The 21,837-nt window shown below is 39.6% G+C and overlaps 1 protein-coding gene across 2 annotated transcripts in view; it reads right to left on the bottom strand.

Moving 5' to 3' along the window:
* opcml (opioid binding protein/cell adhesion molecule-like) overlaps window positions 1-21,837 on the bottom strand; it is a 312,515-nt gene that overhangs the window by 90,807 nt on the left and 199,871 nt on the right. For both annotated transcript variants that reach the window (XM_034606832.1, XM_034606831.1), the window contains one exon: window positions 779-1,014. In XM_034606832.1, coding sequence (XP_034462723.1) covers window positions 779-1,014 — 236 coding nt within the window. The remainder of the gene's footprint in view (window positions 1-778; window positions 1,015-21,837) is intronic.

Below are 21,837 nucleotides of genomic sequence, written 5' to 3'. Positions count from 1 at the left end.
GTCTATTCTTTGACAACTGGTCAAACATGGTCGTGTGTTTCTTGGCATCAATCGCAGTTGATGAGATATCATTATGAATTCTACAGTGAGACAAAAAACATTGTTAATTACGATTTTATGAAAGTGAATTTTTTGTGAAGTTCATGTCAATTATTTCCGATGAGATCTCCGTGTTGATTTGTCTTTTATAAGATAAAAGGAATAATTATTCTCAAAGAAGTTTTTTCTCAACTTATTTCTAAATGTCAGAAGTTTCACTCAGGGGTTTGTCAGCAGCCTTCTCTTAATATCAGAGTATTCTCTTTGTGTTCTTTTTTAGATAACTATTTAATCAAATTGTTAATTGTCCGATTAGGGCAGCTATAAGATGTTGACCTGTGGTGCTGCTTATTGTTTGTGGAAACTCACCATGAAAGAAAATGACTTCATCAGACAAGTCTCAGGGTGGACAATTGATCGAGTAGAACTTTGCAAAGAAACTGGGCCAGGACATTTTTCAGTGTACTGTGCCCTAAATCAATATCTATCAGCAATCTGAAATTAAATCGAGATTGAATCCCGGTTTCATCTCCAGGTCTAACACTCGCTGAATTCCATCTAATCACAGCATCCTAAAACAGAAGAGCCCAGATTTCTTATTTGATTCGACTCAAAGCTTTTTACTTGTCAGATCCACACAAGAAGAGCTTGGGATTTCAAATGATTCCCAGTACACCACAGTTCTAGCTCTCATCTCTCACAGCTGAATACAGTCCCTGGGAAGGTAGCAGCGTCTTACCTTGAACAATGAGATGCACTTTTGTGGACTTTGGTTTCTTGTTTGTGAGGATGGAGCAGACGTAGGGCCCCTCGTCGTGGATGTCTACATTTTGGATCTTGATGCTGTACTCTGTGACGGCTGTGTTTTCCATCAGGATGACGCGGGGGTCCAGGGACCACTTCTCAGTTCCTGCGAACAGAATGGTGGTTCGATTGAGCCATGCCACTCGGGATACTTTACTGTCCACGTTGCATCTGGTTAAAGAAAAGAAAGGGGGGAAACATTTTTTAGGTTTTAAGCATTTACTCAAGAGGTGAAACACATGTGTTTTGAGACCACTGCGACCTTGACCCTTTCACACAGAAATCGAATTAGTTAATCAGTGAGTCCAAGTTAACTTGTGTGCCAAATTCTTTTCCCTTGAGGTGTTCCCGTGTTATAAAATTTGGAGTGACCTTGCCCTTAGACCACCAAATTCTAATCTAATCAGTCCAAGCAAATTGTGTCAGATGTAATAAAATCCCCTTAGGGCAGTCCCGACACATCACATTAACATGAATGTGAGGTCACTGTGACCTTGACCTTTGACCTATGGCTACCAACATCTAATCAGATATCCTTAAGTCCTTGAATCTGTGCCAAATTATAAGAATTCCTTCAAAGTGTTCTCGAGATATTGTCATCACAATGCAAAAAGAAATGTGACCTTGACCACCAAAATATAATCTGCTCATTCTTGAGTCCAAGTGAATGTTTGTACTAAACTTGAAGAAATTCCCTTAAGGCATTACTGATAAATCACTTCTGCGAGAACGGAAAAATGGAGGGACAACCCAAAAAAACTTTACTGGCCATCGCTGGCACAAAGGCATAAAAACACCATTCTGTGCTGTAAGACGTAAAAGGGCCAGAGAAGACAAAGACATCATTTTGGTTGTGACAGTGGAATTTTGGGGAATTTTGATGACAAAGCAGTTTAAAGGGTGCCTTGTAAAAATGACAAATTGAAGTACATTCTTCAGAATAAATTCGATTTAGAAGTATTAAAGACTGAGGGGCTGTGGCAATAGTTCATTACAAAACGAGAAAGTTTTCTTAAAATCAACTCTTCTGCTTCAGTCCTGCTTAAGTTTATATTAAACACAAAGCTATACATTATAAAATCTAGTGATCAATAAATATATCTTGTAATTAGATCACTTAAAGTTAATGCAGATTTGAAAAACATCAAGATAAGATAAATAGAACTAATATATCACGACAGTGTAAATTTATTACAATTTATTTTTACATCATTAAAGTACTGAAATTAACGGCCACCCAGTCTCCTAGAAATCACATTAATGCACGACTAAACTGTTTTGAATGGCAAGTTGGAGTAAATTGAAGACAATTTCCAAACCGTATCTCAGAGTGTACAAAACGTTCTTCAAAGAGATATTTAAATCACAAGTGAAGCAACCGATGAACATGATGCTGATGTGAGATGAACATGGTTTGAACATCACCTCGTGTTTGTGCCTCGTGAGGAGGAGATGTCTTTGTGTTCTATCTGAGGCACGTACTGTATCACTGACTCATCCTTTCAATTACAACAGTCAAAATCAGACGAGTAACTATATGCATTGCACAAGCCCATAACAGCATGAGAATGTGACATGTGATGCCAGTAATCCTGCAAACCCAGATGATGGGCACACTGACATTGTTTTCCACCTTTGATCCCAAGAGCATCAAGAGGCAAGCGTGTTAAAAAAGAAACATTTACCCTGACATGCTTCTATGTTGCAAGGAAAAAAACACTAAATACATACTATAGACATTTTACATTCTCTTTAAACAGTTAAACAGCTCCTAAAATACCTACATCAATATCCCTCTCTGATAATCACTGTTTCTTTGCTAATTAAGTTAGATGCTACCTGCATGTAACTGTCCAAATTAAATGTTCTAAGAAATCCCTGTGTTCCAATTGCCTTAAAGCTGTGAGACCATTTTGTTCTGGATGTAAAACTGTTAAGTTTACAAGCCTAAAATAGAACAATTCCATTAAATTGTCTTATAGATCTTTTTTTAAGAGTTGTTCTTGTTGAACTGCAGCGGCTTGCAGCGAGCACACACATTCATTTGTACCACTATGGAATTACATTAATTAGCTGCAGTTGATACAGTCTGCAGCTGGTGATGTTCAAAAAAAAAGCTGCAGGCAGTGCTGGCTCGACATGAGACGCCTGCTCTCCACATTGCCAATAAAAAGGGCAAAGGGAGATTTAAAAACAAACAAAAAAACAGGTTAAGAGATTTGTTAACATCAGAGATTAATAAACCTGGACAGTAAAACTGGGACCTGGATCCAAACTGGTTTTGCTACTGGCCAACCCTAGTTATTAGAGCATTTAGCTTTGATGATGATGGGACTGATGTGTTTTTGAAACAGACTGAACACAAAGACCAGTGGTGGAGAAGTGGACCATGATGGTTTGATACATTTAAATTATATAATAATTGTTTATTTTTGTGACTTGTGTGGAATCGACATTGAGATGCAATTAATAATGAACTACTTTCTATGTCACTCAAATTGTTATATAACTACAATTAATATACATAGAATGGAATACAGCAACACGATATTAAATACAAAAGGTACTGCACATATAACAATGCAAGTTTAAATAAATATATTGCTCGATTTTGGATATACTTCAAATGAGTTTTGTATGTCAATCGAACACAATAACAATAACAACAATAACTTTGTTGATAGCTATAATGGTAAAAAAAAACAATATTGTGGCACAGGACCATGCCACCGGGGTCTCCCGCACACAGCCAGAGACACAACTGTTGCTTCTCAGCATACTTTATTCACACCATACACACGTGAGCAAACACAAATTAACTGAACTCAAAAGGGTCTAGCTTTGCAGCTCAGTCCTTCCCAGTGTCTCTCCTTCCGTTGGTGTCTATGTGTCTCAGGCCTCTGCGCGCGTGTCTCAGGCCTCTGCTTGTCTCCCTGAGGTGGCTCTGCTGCTGCCTTTTGTACCAGAGGATCAATCAGCTCACAGCTCTCACCTGCACTGATTGATCCTCTGGTCCAGGTGGAGCTGCTCTCCCAGCCACCTCCACAAATATAAACTAATGAATAAGAAAACCGATCCTCTGGGTTGTCTATACCATTTAAAACCAGGATTTGAGAGAACATGTATCGTTAGTATCAGTAAAAGAATGAAAAATCGCTTTTTGTGCCAGTACCGTTTTTGTTCCTCTCCTTCAAATTAATGAATGTCATAAATTTGGCAGTAGTTTGTATGATCTGTAAAACATTATTTATTTTATGTTTGTATCCAAAATGGTGCACAAAGCCTCAGCGTCTGTCTGATTAGTCAGCAGGTCTCAGCACAAGTTATCACACACAGTCCAGATAGCGCATCAATCGGGGAGCTCCACACAGCGGGCAGTGTTTGTTCACCCCGGAGTGACACACAACATTCACAGCAAATAATAAATAAAGACAAGAAAGTTTAGGTCCACCATCCACAGGTCGACACGTCTCGCACAAAATGGATGTGTGAGGACTGTGACGGTGCCAGATATGGGGAAATGAATAGTGTGAGGGGGGTTTGGAGGAAGGGGCTGTTTATGTGGGGAAACTCACTATCGGGGGATCAGTCTGATAGTAAAGGAAGCCTAGATGGATATGCTGGTATGTGGTTTGAGGCAAGTGGAATCAAACAAGAGGCAATCAATTTTTAAAAAAAATCCAAATACCAAGACAATACAGCATGAGAAAAGGCAGAAAGGCAGGACTGTCCCTTTGAAAAGTTCCATTATTTGCTCCATGCACTCTTCATGTGGTACCACTCTGACTGTCTCACAACAAATAGGAGAAGTTGGAGAAGTTCCCTTGCTTAAGAATAAGGCTTCAAAAATGACCTTCAACTAGAAGAGGGATATTTGCAAAGCCGAGAAGGAAAGTGAAACTTCTAGTTGGAGCCTGCAGAAAGCAAGTTTGCACAAACATGATTTCTTTCGAGGCTCTAATAGTCTTAAAAGCAGCCATTCAAATGTGTACTTTTTATTTACTCTTGAGAAGGATTAATATGTTTCATGAAACTAACTAACTGTAAAACTAATCAAAGCTCAGGCTATTAAATCGGTGTTCCGCATACAGCAGGAATAACTGGAGGGATCTCTGCAGAGCTACCAGATTGGTGTTGTCAACACTGTGTGGCCTATTTTGAAGGAGAGTGATATACTCCTTCAGATGTATGACTTTATAATCTGATAGCTTTCAGACCATGCTGGACATTGTTGGTTCAGGTATTACACACTCTAAAAGAATGAATAAACAATGTCAAATTTAAATTAGACTAAATGGAGATATATCTTTTAACATTTTATATTCAGATTTCATGTACATTAGGTAGTTAGACAATTTCTGATTTCAACTTGCTATGTTTGAATTACGTGATTATTTATCAATGCAGCAGTTATCTCTCAGCCCACTACTTCCACAAACATCTGTCTGTGTAATGTATATATAAACCACACACCTGAACAGAAATGAAGCAAATTCAGTTTCATTCTAGGAAAAACATTGACTATAAAATCGTCATTGCAGATAAACCAGGCGGGATGAATGCAATCTTCAGTGTTTATCAAAAGCTCTGCCCACAATGTCCCGCAAACAAAAAATCTAAAAAGTGACAGAATATTGTTCAACTGTTTGAGGAGGACTCACTAATGACAAGGCATAATTCTGAAGTAGCTCCAGAGCATTAACACAGGCCAAGCAACTAGTCCTTTCCACAGAGACATGTTTAGAATGGCCAGTGCACTAGTTAATTAAATAGTGTCAGGTTGGGGGCCCCATATTCCCCAAACGAATGCACAGGGACCATTCATTCACCCAAGTTATCAGTTAAAGCGAGAGAGTTGCTCCTGTAGCGATGTCTGTCAACAAACAGATACAATTATGATGTTAATATCAGGGCCAGAACGACGTACTTGAAATCCCCTGCACACACTTTAGCTGCAAAAAGCACTCAACTAAGTGTTTTCTTAGTATAGCGATAAATTAGGTCATAAAATGTAAATAGTATAGGTTATCTTCCTCTCCGGCTATTTCCCTGGAAGGTGCCACTCTGTTGCTGGACGACTCAGCTGAACACATGCCAAGTCCCTGCAAAGGAGATATGGCTGCAGGGTGAAGGTGCAATAAGAGGAAGATGTTTTTAGTCGTTTTAGTGAACAGGGTGGGGGCAAGTTTTGTTGAGAGTGTTGAGCTTTGTCCTGCTTCATATTCATAGAGGTGCACACAGTCACACTGGGAGCTGCTCAGTTCAGTCCTCCTCTGCAGGCCACTAAGTCCCTCCCGTTGAGCTAACAGAGGTTAAATGCTCAAGGGCACCTTGTCAGTAGCTACTCTGGAAAGAAGAGCATAGTTAATCTTTTTTTTTTTTTTCCTGTGTTACTCCCAGCTGCTCCAGGGATTCAAACCATTGACCTTCCAGTGTATGCCTTTGACCTTTAGAGGGGAAACTGGGCCACTCACCTGGAGGGATATCTCTTTATCTAGATAGCTTTAGTAAGATTGAGGAGTATCGCTTGTCAACCCCAACAATAGAGTTTGTTTTTTGTTCTAACAACCAAGAAAAAGTCGACCACAACAAATATTCCAACAAAATCCAACGAAACATGGTTATTTCAAATGGTCTTTACTGTGCACCACAAACTATGACTGCATTTCATTGTAATGGGTGGACAGCAAACATTTCTCTGGCTGACATCTCTAGACCTTTGATACACAGTGACTTCTGACCGGATATACTGTTTGCTATATGTACTTTCAGGAGAGTGTCCTTGAAAAAAAGGGGCACACATTGTCCTAAACTACATAAAGCTCTTGGGTCTAGTTGTCTCTTCAGTTGCCTGTTTTCAGATTTTTGTGGATAAAAGACACGGCAGATACATCCAGATACTTTCTTCTCAGCTACAATGGAAGCACCGTTCACCGGGGATACAGGGAGAAATCAATCATAAAAACAGAGCATAAACCAATTTCTCTACTGGAAGGAGACTCACCACACCAGAATGTAATGCAGACATAATATCTTGCTGGAAACCCTGTCTGTTCCTGATACTAATGTTGTCGCTTTGGTTTTTGCAAAACTTAAATAATATTATCCAAAGCAGACTGAACTACAGAGTTGACAACAAAGATAGCTGTGTGTTTAATCACACAATACACAAATGAACGGGTTTTTAGGGAATTCCTTTCATTATAATCATGAAGCTTAAGCGTAAGTTCAGTCAGGAAGACTTAAACTGCATGCTGATCAGCTGATTGTGGGCTTAACCTGCATACTGATCAGCTGATCGTGGGTGTTCCTAAATGTCCAATCAGGTCTGCCGCGGTCTCTTTCAGCCAATCATTCAGCACCTGTCAAACTTTAAAAATCCCTTCTCCTCTCTTCCGCAGTCAGCCGTCTTTCAGTGACGCGCATAACCCCTCCTCCACCCCAATCTCCTCCAGTCTCCAGCAGAATATCATCACCTCTTCCGGATCCCGACCTCAATTGATCGTATGCATAATCCCACATTGTGGTGGCAGCGATCATGGACCTTGATGATGGATCCCAATAGTATCAGTGGATCATGACAAGGGATCATGGATTACGGCGGCACCCGATCATGGTGGCAGCTGATCGCGGACTAAAAAATCAACAAGACTGCCTGACAATATACCTATTACTCGTGGCATCCATTGCACTTCTGTCCGTCCTGGAAGAGGGATCCCTCGCATGCGGCTCTTCCTGAGGTTTCTACGTTTTTCCTGTCAAAAAGGTTTTGTAGTTTTTCCTTACTCTTGTTGAGGGTTAAGGGCAGAGGATGTCACAATTAGGCGAAGTCCAATAGGACAATTCTCACGAATATGGGCCATCTAAAACAATCGATTGACTGATGAACCACCACCAGTGTCTAGACCCCGGGGGGTATTCCTGTTCGATGCTCTGCTACACCCCTTCTAATCCTGATGACATCTCACAGGGGTCTAAAATGCCAAAGACTGTAAACATTCACTTTGCTTCTGTGCATTTGTCAAATAAACATCCTTAAATTATGAATCAAGTCTCTCCTGATTGAAATAATCCAATGGTTACTTAGACCTGTTGCTAAAAATCTGTGTTAATCATTAATTTATTTTGTACATAGTAGTGACAGGGTTTTTACCCATCAAAGTCACTTTGCTGACATGATGGGAAGATCTCACCCCTTAAGAGCAGACAGCTTTCAAATTGGCTGAGAGATCCAGCACTTGGAGAGAGGCCAACAATGGGTGGCCCTGTCACAAACTGTCCTGCCGCAACACTCGGCTGACAGTCAGTGCACTTTTCTAAATTGCACTTCACAATGAAATGGTTTGTGCTTGGTGCCTGTTGTGATGATGGTTGTGTTTCAAATGAATTCCTCCATGCTCTCTTGAGTGCTCAACCACCTCATGGTGGCAAGATATAAAGTCATTGCTGATCTAAGGATCATCGCAGCACTACACCCCAATTCTTAAGATGATCTATGGCTGATATATTCTATCTATTTTAATTTACTTGATTCTTAACCTCACTTTGTAGTTTTCATTATTCCAGGCAGTCAGCAATCCCCACACTGGATTCAAACAGTATCTGAGATTCACAGGAAACAATACAGCATTTAATCAGTTACTGTTTGTGATTGTATCTCACTGATAAATGATATCTCACTCCCCTTTATCTGTATTACATCACTAACATCACAAAACCAACATCTCCTATCTGTTACTGCACAATGAATGTTTCCTGCATGCAGAATTCTAGGATATGCAGTATCAAACCACTTCTGCTGTTAGCGGCGGTCAACAACTATTTCATTGTCATAAAATCTGGTAAACAAGTAAGTCATAAATTTTCTGCAGTTGGTTAGAGAATGTTCTGAATTTTATATAATGAGCAAAACTTCAATAGCAGCAGGTTGAGCTACAATATTCATTCCCTTAATAAAGCGACCACGTATAAGGCTATACTGTGCCAAAGATCCATTCATTTACTAATGGTAAGTGTATTATTCAGAACCATTTATCCTGTGTATTAAAGAGTCTGTCTATGTCTTGTGCCCATTCCAATCTGCTTGTCCCTCTAGAGGGGCTGGGTGCTAAAACTGTATCAATAATTATCACAGTGATATTTACGTCAAATATATATTGGTGCAATGCTCATGCAATGTGCAAGCACACTGATGGTGTGTTACGTTTAACTGATCTACCTCAGATTTGTCAAATGTAAAATTAGCTGTTGGCAAGTGTTGAATTCTCTCCTTATAAAGAAGAGTTTAAAACCACAACATTCACTCAGGAGCAACGATTAGGCTTTATCTTTAAAAACAAAAATTATAATGTGACATTCATTGTGATAATTAATGATACTGACTGATATGACTTTTTTGGCCCAGCCTTATCTATGTCCCCTCTCTTTTGCTTCTGTCCCCCTAAAAATGTATTCGTTGGTTATATGTTACATATTGAAACTGGAGGAAGCCCGTCAAGGTGCACAAACACTTTTACTCAAATGTGTTTACACTCCACCAAATACAATCGGCAGCATTTCCAGGTAGGTTTACAATTTCAAAGTGAAGGACCTTGTCAGGTTCAAAGTAGCAGCTGCTGGTGAATGAAGGGGCCAAATGGTGGCTTACATCTACACCATTGTTGTCAACAGTAACATGGGCCATGATGCACAGGAAGTTGTAAATTATTTCTGGAAACTAGGACAAAAATGATAAAACATAATAAATGCATTCAACTCGTGTAATAATGGGTTAAACTTTTTTTTTTTTTTTTTCTCAGCCAAACTTTGGGAACATGTTTTTCACAAGAATAAAAGTATCAACTGTGAGCCCTTGATAAACAGGAAAATCCCCAGAATGACAATCACACCCAACAGGTAGGCTACTGTGCTTTATTCCATTATGTTTTAAACCTAGAATCTTGTGTGTGTGTGTGTGTGTGTAAATATTTCATGTGCTGCCAGACACACAAAGCAAAATGCTGCTTTTTCAGTATCATTCGATAAAAAGACAACATGTCTTCAGTATGCCCAGTGCTGCTGTGAGGACTGTGTACTAACAGACAATGACCAGACACATCTGTGAGTCAGCTCCCTCCTACAGGTAAAGTCTAGCACAGACTCTCAATAAATAAATAAAAATACTTAGTGTGAGTGCATGTCTTGACACCCTTGCAGTGTGGTCACCGGTAGGTAAAATATATTGTCCTGTGAAGTGCCGTGTTGACACGAGATTAAGGATTAAATAAAAATGTCCCTCTGCACTGTGAAAAATGAACAGCCAACAATTGCCAAACATAAACCTATCTGGAATGATCGTCACAATACACTGCCCGAAATTTCAGCACAAATCTACGCCAAGTCTCAAATTTGCATATCTTTAGCATTCTCTGGAACGCTGTTTGGAAAATGTGCTTGAAAGGAGAAGGTTATGACCCGGGGAGCCCTCGCCCTGCCTCGTCCCCCGGACAGAACGGGTGACAAAGCATTCATATTAAAGACGGATTATTGTTTTCTCACCACACAATGCCAAGCCTTCAATCCAATGGACCACACTGGATGAATAGCATTACTCATACTGTCATTTCCGTCTGCCACTGCAGGGTCAGAGGAGACAGCCATGTGGGGATCCAGTTCTATCACAGTGCTCCATCAAAGTCGAGACGTGAATCAGAAATAGTGGAGAAATACACCCCCACAGGACAAGTGTGACAGACATTTTAAGTACACAGCTCAGCCACTGACCTGCTGGTTTTACTCACAGCTAATAATTTATTTAGCTTGGCTTTGACGGCAAAACACATTTTTTAAAGTATTTTGAAACAGTAGATGGTTCATTTACATGTAAATTGGTTGTAAACATGATACAACCAGGGGTTGTCAAAGTTTGAAAATAGTTTACTTTTCATCAGAACCACAGCAAATACAAAACATTTTCTGGATACCTCAAATTTAATTCTATTCAATAGTTTAAAGTTTTCTCTAAATCTGTGTACAAAATAAATCAATCCACCAATACACTGCATTGCTTCATTGGCATGTAACACTATCCTCACTGTATTACATTGACATGCAGGTATAGTGGTTTACATTGACTGCCTGGAGTGAACATTGTGTCTTAAAATCGATTGTGTCTTAAAATTGATGTGGTGCTGACCACAGTGACCACAGTGGCCTCTGTGCTTGCTTATAATCGTTCAGCTGCTGGGAGCAGAACCCTGGTGACAGTGATCTTACAGATTTCATCAATAAAAAACATTTTGCAGATCAGTTCAGTATTCATGTTATGTCTCTATTTTAATTTCAATCCACTGCACTAATGCCTATATAGCTGAACCAAGGAAATGTTTCATAGAGTGGGTCCGAAAAGAAGGTCTCAGTGAAAAGTCTTGATGGAGCCTAATTAACTGAACCCGGATTTGACCGTTTCTCAACAGCAACTGATAGCTAATTAGATCAGAAAGTTTGGTCATAGAACTATCCATTCAGTGTCTGTAATACTTACTGTAGGCCAGAGGCAGTAAGCACTCGACTGTAAAGGAAACTGGTGTGTAAATACAAAACTATTCACCTACTTTTCATTTTTACAAGATTGATATTAAGTGTATACCAACATTAACAAAACAGCTGCAATTAACAATGTTATGGTTCAGCAAAACTACACTGTGGACTCAAAACAGAAGTTGATGAAATCCTCTGTTAGCTCAGCTTCCCCCGTGAGTCTCCAGTGTGAAATGTAGATTTCCTTTGTATCATACATGCTGCACAGTGATGCTGAAATAATTATACTAGGCAGATGTACTGAAAAAATACTCATTCTGGCTCATTGTGCAGCTGTAAAAAGAACACAAGTAACTATTCCCATGTTAGTCTGAGCGAATACATTTCCATGGCAATTTAGGTGAGACTTATTTAAACCACCCTCATAGAGCATAATTTCCTGAAAATTAAACAGGCTAATGTGAACCCTAGCCATAGACACTATAATTATAATTTCAATGGCTAAGGCTAAGGCTACATGCAAGTTTCTTATATGCTAATTTTGTGCTGCTTTATACTCTTACTGCAATACATCCCCCCAAAAAGTTTTTGAGATTGGCTTCAATGTGCCTGAGGGTTTGGCAGTCCCTGGGTCACTATCCATCTTGGACAACCTAAAGTAGCCAGAATTTTACCTCCATCATGATTGGACCAAAATATGTGACACATGCAGTTTGAATAGTATTTTCAACAAACCCAAAACAGTAAAGTGGTACTTTGCTTACTATACTTACATACTTTTACTTAAGTGACAATTTTACTGCAGCACTTAGCGATGAAATTAAGTATCTTTCTACTTTTACTCTTTCTGACCACTTGAAGGTACAAGTCAATTTTGAAAACAACACTGACATATCTTCACATTGTAACTTCACATGTTCGCTAACAGTAACTAATTCCCACATCTTCCAGAACAACATTATCATTTATTTTGAGTGTTTGTGTCCATCTGATGAAGTCCAGTATTCCCTCCCTTATATCTCTCTTTGTGGTCTCAACCAACCCCTGAGGCAATGATGTGGCATGTGTACAGTGGCATTTTACCACTTATTCTCTTCACATTGTTATTTGATACAATATCATTATCAAATATCATGATGTCATGGTAATCAACTTACCTGCTGCATCGCAAAAATGCTTAATCACAACCTAAACAGTTTCAATTTAACACAATTATTATTTTGTGATACTTGCCATCTCTTTGTTTACAAGTTCGATAAATACATTTTTTCTATGTCATTTATGAAGAGGTATTATTAAACCTGCCCGTCTTACAAATTACATTTGCCTTTACTCTTTCTTCCCATTTTTGGAAGACTTAGTCTGATTAACAATTCACAAGAACCACCAGGGTGGCTACACACATTCTCTATGAACACAAGGTATGCAAAAGTACAACAAATGATTACCATAAATTATTCATCATTATTCACTTATTATTCATCTATTCAAGGTCATGGGTACTGGCTGGTACATATATCAAATGGATCCTACTGCCATGTCACAATTAATCATTAAGAAACAGATAACTGGTGGGCGGCCTTGAGGCTCATGTCAAGGATTCTTAGTCATTACAATGGTGGGTGTATGCACAGACAGTCAGACAGCTGTGAGTGTGTATAGTGGCAGTCTGATAATGACCATGACTACACCATTAGTGTTGTTTCTTCTGAGAAACAGCTCAGAGATAAATAAGTGATGTCAGTTCAAAACAAACAGGTATAACACTTACTGGAAGTAGGAAAACACCTGAGATGCTCTTACACCATTAAGAATCACAAACTCTCCAGTCTCAAATATAATTCAAGCCAACTTTAATCCATTATCAAGCAACATGACAGGAATAATGTCCAGTTAAATAAAGGTGAATGACTCCATGTCATACCCCACTGTAAAATCATATTATGCTGAGCAGGGGTACGTGAACAGCAACTAAAAGTTTTCATCAGTGGTCAGAATGCCTACTGCATCAATGGACTGTACTTTTATATACTGTAAGCTTATATAGTGCTTTTCTAGTCTGGGACACCACTCAAAGCACTTCACACTACAAGCCACATTCACATACAACATCAGGCCCCATGCACATAAAATGTGTCATGTTATGCAATTTTATTTACGTTCCGTTTCGGGATTGTTATTTTTAATTAAGCAGAATGATTTAATAGGAACCATAATGGTTAATTGTTGCCTTTTGTACTATACAGCTTCTACATATAGCCTTAACATTACATTACATTTCATTTAGCTGACGCTTTTATCCAAAGCGCTTACAATAAGTGCATTCAACCATGAGGGTACAAACCCAGAACAACAAGAATCAAGCAAGTACAATTTTCTTCGAAAAAAAAGGCCAAACTACAAAGTGCTGCATGTAAGTGCCATATAGGTGCAACAATATATTTTTTTAATTTTTAATCCAAAGTGTAGTCGGAAGAGATGCGTCTTTAGCCTGCGGCAGAATATGTGTAGACTTTCTGCTGTCCTGATGTCAATGGGGAGCTCATTCCACCATTTAGGAGCCAGGACAGCAAACAGTCGATTGGCTAATGCAGAACGGAGTGAACGGGCTGGGGTGTAAGGTTTGACCATGACCTGGATGTAGACTGGGCCCGATCTGTTCACAGCACGGTACGCAAGTACTAGTGTTTTGAAATGGATGCGGGCAGCCACTGGTCACCAGTGAAGGGAGCGGAGGAGTGGAGTAGTGTGAGTGAACTGAGGTAGATTGAAGACCAGTCGAGCTGCTGCATTCTGGATGAGCTGCAGAGGTTGGATGGCACTAGCAGGTAGACCAGCCAGGAGGGAGTTGCAGTAGTTTAGATGTGAGATGACCAGAGCCTGGACCAGAACCTGTGCCACCTTCTGAGTGAGAAGGGGACGTATTCTCCAGATGTTGTGCAGCATGAATCTACACAAGCAGGTTGTTGCAGTAATGTTGACCGTAAGGGAGAATTGACTGTTGTGTGTGACACCCAGGGTCCTTGCGGTCTGGGCGGGGGCTACCACAGAGTGGCCTGCAGCTGCTGCCTGAGTTCTCCTTTCACCAGCTTCCAGAAAACTTCCATCACAACTATTACTTTTTTCTAAAAGATCGAATGTCAGTATCTGAAGCTAATATTTCACTCACAGTCTAATGGTGCTCACCTCACCACACAAGCTACATATACACACTGTGAAACTGCAAAAACAAATATGGCTACTCAAACGAATGCCCTTGAGTCACAGCTAGAAAAGATCTATAGTTTTGATGGGTGCTGTCAAACACTTAACGGTCCAGTATGTACGATTTAGGTGAAAGGGATCTATCTGCAGAAATTGAATATAAAATAATCCTAGTAATGTTTTCACTAGTGTGTAATCATTTGAATTCTACAAATTGTTGTTTTCTTTACGGTAGAATGGGTCCTTTATATTGAAATGCTTTATATTTACAACTGGAGTGGGTCCTCTCTACAGAGGCCACCATTTTGTTTACAGTAGTCCAAACTGGACAAACTAGACACCTTTGAGTTATGACAACTGAAGGCTACCACAGGTTCTCTTCCATGTTTGGAAGGGGAGGGTGAGGTGAGGGATATTCAGCTGCAATGTGCAACTTCACCACTAGATGCCACTCAGTCCTACACACTGAACCTTTAAACAAGGTAGTGTCTCACTAACTTCACACAGGACCAGGATTCAACTCACTGACAATGACTGTAACCAGTCCCATGCTCCACAGATCATGTAGCCACCTTTAAATCATGCTTTAAAGCCACATTTAAAGCATGATTTCCCTCAAATATCTCATACAAAGGAGAGGATTCAAAATACATGGCCGACAAATAGGGGATGATGTATCTGATATATGTTACAGCAATATCAGTAAACAGACTGATCAACGATTGAAAGAAATGCACACTGAGGGTAAAATCACCAGAGCAGTTAGTTCTATGATAAAGCCTGACATCTTCAAGGTTAGGCTCACTAGCAAGGAGGCAATGACATCAGTAGAGCAAGAGAGATTCCTACAGACCTGTTTCTGGAGCAGAAACCACTGTAGCACTCTTTATTTATTTCTTTGTAGAATGATGGGGCTCAAACTAAATGTCATATTTGCATCCAGACAGATATTGGTATTAAATATGAGGCACAACCACATAATGTATTCTTGAGTTATAAGCATATAACATAGGACCTATTAATTGTTATAGCAGCAGCAAAGCCTCATCATCTGAGCGTACTTGTCAGCCCAACAAATAGAACAGAGGGTTAAGAAAGGACAAGGAATGCGAAATCACAACAATTAACGTAGGTAATTGGTGAGATGTGTTAATTGAAATGTAATCTCAGTGGTTATAATATGACCCCTCTTCTAGATTCTGGTGCCCAAGTTACTATCACTGACCTCTCGTAAAAAAGCTAAAATTCTTCCCCCAGCAGGAAGTGTGCCATCTCTTCTGGGAGATAGAGAAAGGGATCTCAGTGCAGTTCACAAAGACCCAATACCATTTAGTGGGCAACTTTTATCTAGGCTTTGCCATTGGAGTACCTTACTGGTCAAACGTGTGTGAGCCTTGTGAGACCGATACTGGACTTCAACGTGAATCAAGTGCTTATCCTAGGGCAGGAGGATGGAACTGAAGTTGCAGCTATTAGTGCTGAATTGAAAATGGCAAGCTGATGCAACTACTTTATAGACTAGAAGCCCATTCATATCCATGCACTGGTGAGCGCTAGTAGGCATGGTGATTATAATGTTGTCCTGGCCAGGTTGCCTACATTAATATATGTCTCACTTAATTTCACTTAATTGCTAACTGTTCCAGATTTAAAGCAGGACTTTCCTTTATGCTGCATGTATAAGAGCCGTCCTGACTTGCCTTTCCACCTGCTTCTTTTGTTTTAGTGTCTATGTTCTCCTCTGTGTTTTTTTAAAATTTGAAAGCACTTTCAATTAAACGCCATTTTCTTCATTTATTATTTATCTTTCATCGTGTTTCCTTTATTTCTTATTAAATATTTTGTTATGTCTTTAAGCACTTTGAATCTAATGGAATCTATGAACACAGTTTTTTTTCTAGCCTCTCTGTAAGACCTGCTTACACTTTTTTAGATGTAATGCACATCTCTTAAGCGATAATATGTTTGACATGCTAAACAACATTCTGGAGTATAATGGCCATGCAGCTGTTCCTTAAGAGCTGCTTCTTTATACCCTGAATAGTCCCTCATCAGTTCATTGTGTCACACAGAGGTGAAGACACCATGACATTCAAGTTTTATTCTCATGAAGTACTTCACAGGGGTGAGATTAGATGAAACTTTAATGATCCTCGTGAGGGAAACTGATGGTATGATTGATGGGTTCTAACTCTACAATTTTAAGAAAGGAGAATGTTTTCATACCTCAGGGCACTTGATAAAAACCACCACAAACTCAGCATGTATTTTCAGTTTCAAATATAGATTTATATACACACATAAGACAGTCATTATAGCTTCGCTAAACTCTGCTGCTGGTGTAGGTGTATGATGTGATGCGAATAGTACACAGGCTATTGTGTAGCTCTCCATGTTAGATTTAGGATTTGGCTGCTCTGGATTTCATCAACCAGGTGTGAAAAAGTATAATTAACCATATAATTATCTCATTATATTATAATAAGCTGGTCTAGAATTTGTGTGTGTATAGAGGCACCTTTTACAACCAGCTAGAGCTAGAGTCCATGATATAGCAGCTAATTGTTAAGTGGAATTTATTTCAGCTAATTGTAGTATTCTGTTGAAATATTTATTCTGACGTACACAAATGTGCATGGATTATGCTCAATGGTCATTGTGTGTGTAATTCTTAGCAATGAAGTGAAACTATATTAGAGACCGGAGCCCATGTGAATAAAAACAACCAGAGTATAGGTCGTTTCACGTGGACTCAGGTCTGAGGAACTGAGACCTGAGTCACACCAGGTCTCGAGACTTTGTCTCTCACCCTCTTTTTCTTCTGCCTGTTTAAGATGCTGTGGCTGCTTGAACAGACTCTACACTCATGTTTAAGCTCTCTCTCCATTGCATCTGACTTTATATTGCACTGCTGTGTAAAACATTGTGTAAGATTTAGATGAAAGGGATCTATTGACAAACATTTTATATAAAATAATCCTAGTGATGTTTTTGAGTGTGTTTCATCTAAATTATACAAATTGTTGTTTTATTTACCCTAGAATGGGCCTAGAATTTACTTCGGGGGGGTCCTCTCTACAGAGGCCGCCATGTTTCTTGAAGTAGCCCAAACTGGACAAACTAAACACCCTTTGAGTTTTTATGACAACTGAAGGTCACCACAGGTTATCTTTCATGTTTGAAAGAGGAGGGTGAGGTGAGGGGTGTTCAGCTGCCACATGCAACTTCACCACTTTATGTCACTAAATTCTACACACTGCAACTTTAAGAGTGAAGTAAGAGTTACATGGTAAACATTGTGGCCTTTCCAATTGGGGTAAAACTCACTAATGTTGTGTATCTTTTAACGTAATAATATCATTATATAAGGATTTTCAGTAGCCCTGACTAGGTTCTCACCATACAATCAGCTATTACAATACTGTGTATTATTTAGTATAATAGTTGTATAATATGCATGTGTTGCTTTGCTCAGTGTTGCTGCTTGACTACAGCATGTGTCAGAACAGTAATCAGCTGCTATGACATTTGCTATGTCGCCTGGATGTAAATTGATCATGAATAGAGTGTATGCAGTTCCCTAGAGGTAAATAAGCAACAAAGCACTGGTGTAGCTTGTAACGGGCGCCTGACATGTAAACGGTTCCACCTCAAGTGACATGAATTGTCACTCGCTACAGAAGAATGATTCTCTTTGTAATTGAAAGCGTCCAGTGTTGCAGTTCTGCTCTTTTCACATGTTAACTGGGCTGTGTCAGTGTGGTTGGCTCCTTTTTAAGGTGAGCTCATTTGGTGCACCAGATTTGTCTTCATTCCAAAATTAAATTATTTTCTAGGAGCAGCTACGTTGGCTTCTAACATTTAAAGTGTGTTTCATTTGTGGCAGCACCTCAATGAGTAATAAGTCACGGCAGTGGCATTTGTGGTAAAATGGACTGTATTTATATAGCACAGTTCTAGTCTTTACAAGAAAAAGCGCTTAACACTAGGACTAACACACACACACACACATTCATACAGAACTTCTATATATAGCGCTTCTCTATCGCACATTCCACTCTCACAGCACAGCCGTCAGGGGCAATTTGGGTTCAGTGTCTTGCCAAGGGACACTTGGACATTAAGACTTAAGAAGCGGAGGATAACACCACTGAACATCTTATTAGTGGAGACCTGCTCTTCCTCCTGAGCCACAGCTACCCTATTAATAACTTTGCTTTTTCTGAAATGATTGACCCGAAAAAACCGAAATTTAAAGCATGTGTTTTTATATTGTCAGCTTTGGGGGAATGGCATAATACATCTTGGACAATCGTCTCAAATAGTCCACACATGAAGGGTAAATCAAGATAACTTCACCCTCCATAACATTCATACACCTGGAGGTAATGTCCACTTTATATTCAGTTATATGTTCTTACACTGTCATTGCTGCTGTCCTTGTTCCTTAACACTCTACCCAAACACACATTCTAAAAATAAATCTGTTTCACAAGTCACATCTCACCCTATCACCACATTGCACTCGCTAATACTGTTAAAATCACATCATTCACTTCCAACATCATCATTCTATCTGCGTTAAAATGCTAAGCAGGAGTGACAGAGGCATCAACGTGTGCTCACTCCAATCATCGTAGTCACTAGAAAGTCATTTTGAACTGATTCAGTCGTCCTCAAATTGATTACATCATGTCAGTTTCAGACATGTTCTCTGAGTGACTGTAACCTTTACAAATGTTGGGTGCCATCAGTGGTTTATTACACTGGTGGGAGAAATAAAATGAACACAGATTGGAATAAAATCAGCAAACAGAATGGTCATTTGTCCTGTATCAAGCTGTGGTATCAGATTTTAATTAAATAAGGGTTATTAAAGATAGATATGCAGACAGTATCATCTTAACCCAAACTGACAGTCCAACTGAAAAGGTAATAGTATATAAGAATGCTAAAAGTGGAACTAATGAAGGTCGTTCGATCTGTCAAACGTAATCTCATAAAACTAAATAAAATAAGCAGTGTCTGACATGTTCAGCTCTGTACTCTAGTGGGTAATATACTCAAACCCATAGCAACCTGATATTCACTGTTGTAGATCCAATAAGTGGCTAGATAAACCCTGAACACAGTGGTGCTTCACAGTATGACAGGACACTACCTCTTGGCTGCAGGTCTCGGCTAGTTTCAAAAGAGAAAATCTAAATTTTCATTCAAACAAAAAAATCTGTCCTTCAACATCCCACAGCGACCTTGCTGCGTACAGACTGAGAAGTGTGGTCACATGCTGCTACCCGTTCTGAAGTGCTACAGATCGAGGTCACCTCTGCATGCTCAACACAAACCTGGAGGAAAACTTGTTTTGCACAAACAGCAATCCCTGACCCAATATTCCTGCTACACAGAAGGGAAGCGCTAACTATGTCCACGGTGCCATACCATTCACAAGAGGTCAGAGCCAATAATCACTGACCTGGTGCAGAGCCAGATGCATTCAGCATAGGGGCCAAAGTGCTAACCAAGACTTAAACTCCCAACAGCTGAGGGAGGGTCCCTGTCTGTTTGGAGGTCGCTTTGGATAAAAGCGTCCGCTAAATGAAATGTAAAGTTTATTTATAAGAATGCAAAATATCTTTAGCCACTGGAGGAGTTTGTTTATACAAGAGTGTGTCAACAGTCATGCTTGGCGACCGTATTCCATCATGTTCCACACACTAACGTATCCAACACCACTCACTGCCTCTCATATCAACATCCAAACGCACACAGACACACACATTACACAAATGTCAGACTTCATATCACATACATCATTACAACCAGTGTTGTGCCAGTTCACACTTCAAAATAACTCGTTCAAATTTCAGTTCATACAGATGAAAATGTTCAAATTTGTAAAGATTTTGAAGTTCACAGTTCCAAAAATGAACTAGTTCATGTTCACTTTTTTTGTTATTTTTGAGCGCACACGTCTGGATGGCTGCAAACCAGTCACTGATTTGATGAACGATGGCTTCTCGACCTTGCTCAAAGGCTGAAGATCTCCCACAATGTAGTCCAGTGCAAGTTTGTCCCTTTGCTGTTGGGACACAAAGGCAACAGGTCCTTCAGCAAATGCTGTGAGCGTCACTTGGGTGGATGAACTTTGCAGTTGTTGCCTCGTAGTCTTACCCTTCGTTAATGATTTCTTGTGTTCATCATTAATTTGCAGGTATTCCCCATGACTGCTCTGATACTTCAACTCGATGTGTCGTTTCAAATTCGATGCAGATGTAATTTGCATGTTTTTTCGCTCTGAGTGTTCACTTGTTTGTTCATAAAACTCTGCAGCAGTAGTAGATGCGTCTGTACCGTCATTCGGCATGTTGTAAAACAGTGGCGTATAACGTGAGTGGCGTTCATTCTCGCGAGAGTAAACTGATTTGTTCTGTCCAAAAACGTGACCCATTCATTGAACGCGTTCATGTACAGCACTGATTACAATTGCTTTGTGTTGTTGTCTGTATGTCTGTCAGTTGTGTCTATCTTCTTTGTCATGTCATGCTATTCATATTATTAGGGTCATTGAATATCAGTTATTCTGTTTATCAAGCATTGTCAAGCATTTAATGTCCCAGGACACACTGCCTGTGTTATGTGTGTGTACTGGCTTCTTCATCAGAAGTGTGCATGGTTTATAATTCTGCATGGGATCAATGCTGAGCCTACACAACTAGTCTGTCGTTGTGAGCAATTATACTGGTGTGGCGCTGATGTGTCTGTCACTCTGCATTCCAAAATACAAAACACTGACATTATGTGTGTGCCACAAACAGTGGTGACTGAAACTGAGTGGATCATGTTAGCATTGGAGATAATAAATGTTGAACAAGTTACTTTTATTGAAGTTACTACAACACAGGAAAGAGAGAAGCTGATGATGTGTGTGATCAGTAAATGGTTGAGGAAGAAGGAGGGTGATATTTCTTTGAATATGCAGCCACCAAGAAACATGGACAAGACATATGCTACCAAGCAGACCAATCTAATTTCTTATTCTTATTTCTTATGTTTGGTACGAACGCACAAAACACAACGCAAATTGTTCGCCCGATGAGATTACAAACAAAATGTCCATGCAACGATGCAACTTTCATGTCTCTGGCCATGGACGATACAAATAGTTAAAATGTCTCATCTGTCGCATGAGTTGAGATTGAAACTCACCGGACAGACCCTGGCACTGACACAAGCTACTGGGTGATCAAACCAGCCACTGGTGAGCCTCAGGCT

This window comes from Hippoglossus hippoglossus, chromosome 14 (assembly GCF_009819705.1).
Source record: "Hippoglossus hippoglossus isolate fHipHip1 chromosome 14, fHipHip1.pri, whole genome shotgun sequence".
NCBI lineage: Eukaryota > Metazoa > Chordata > Actinopteri > Pleuronectiformes > Pleuronectidae > Hippoglossus > Hippoglossus hippoglossus.
This window is presented reverse-complemented; position numbering and strand designations above follow the sequence as displayed.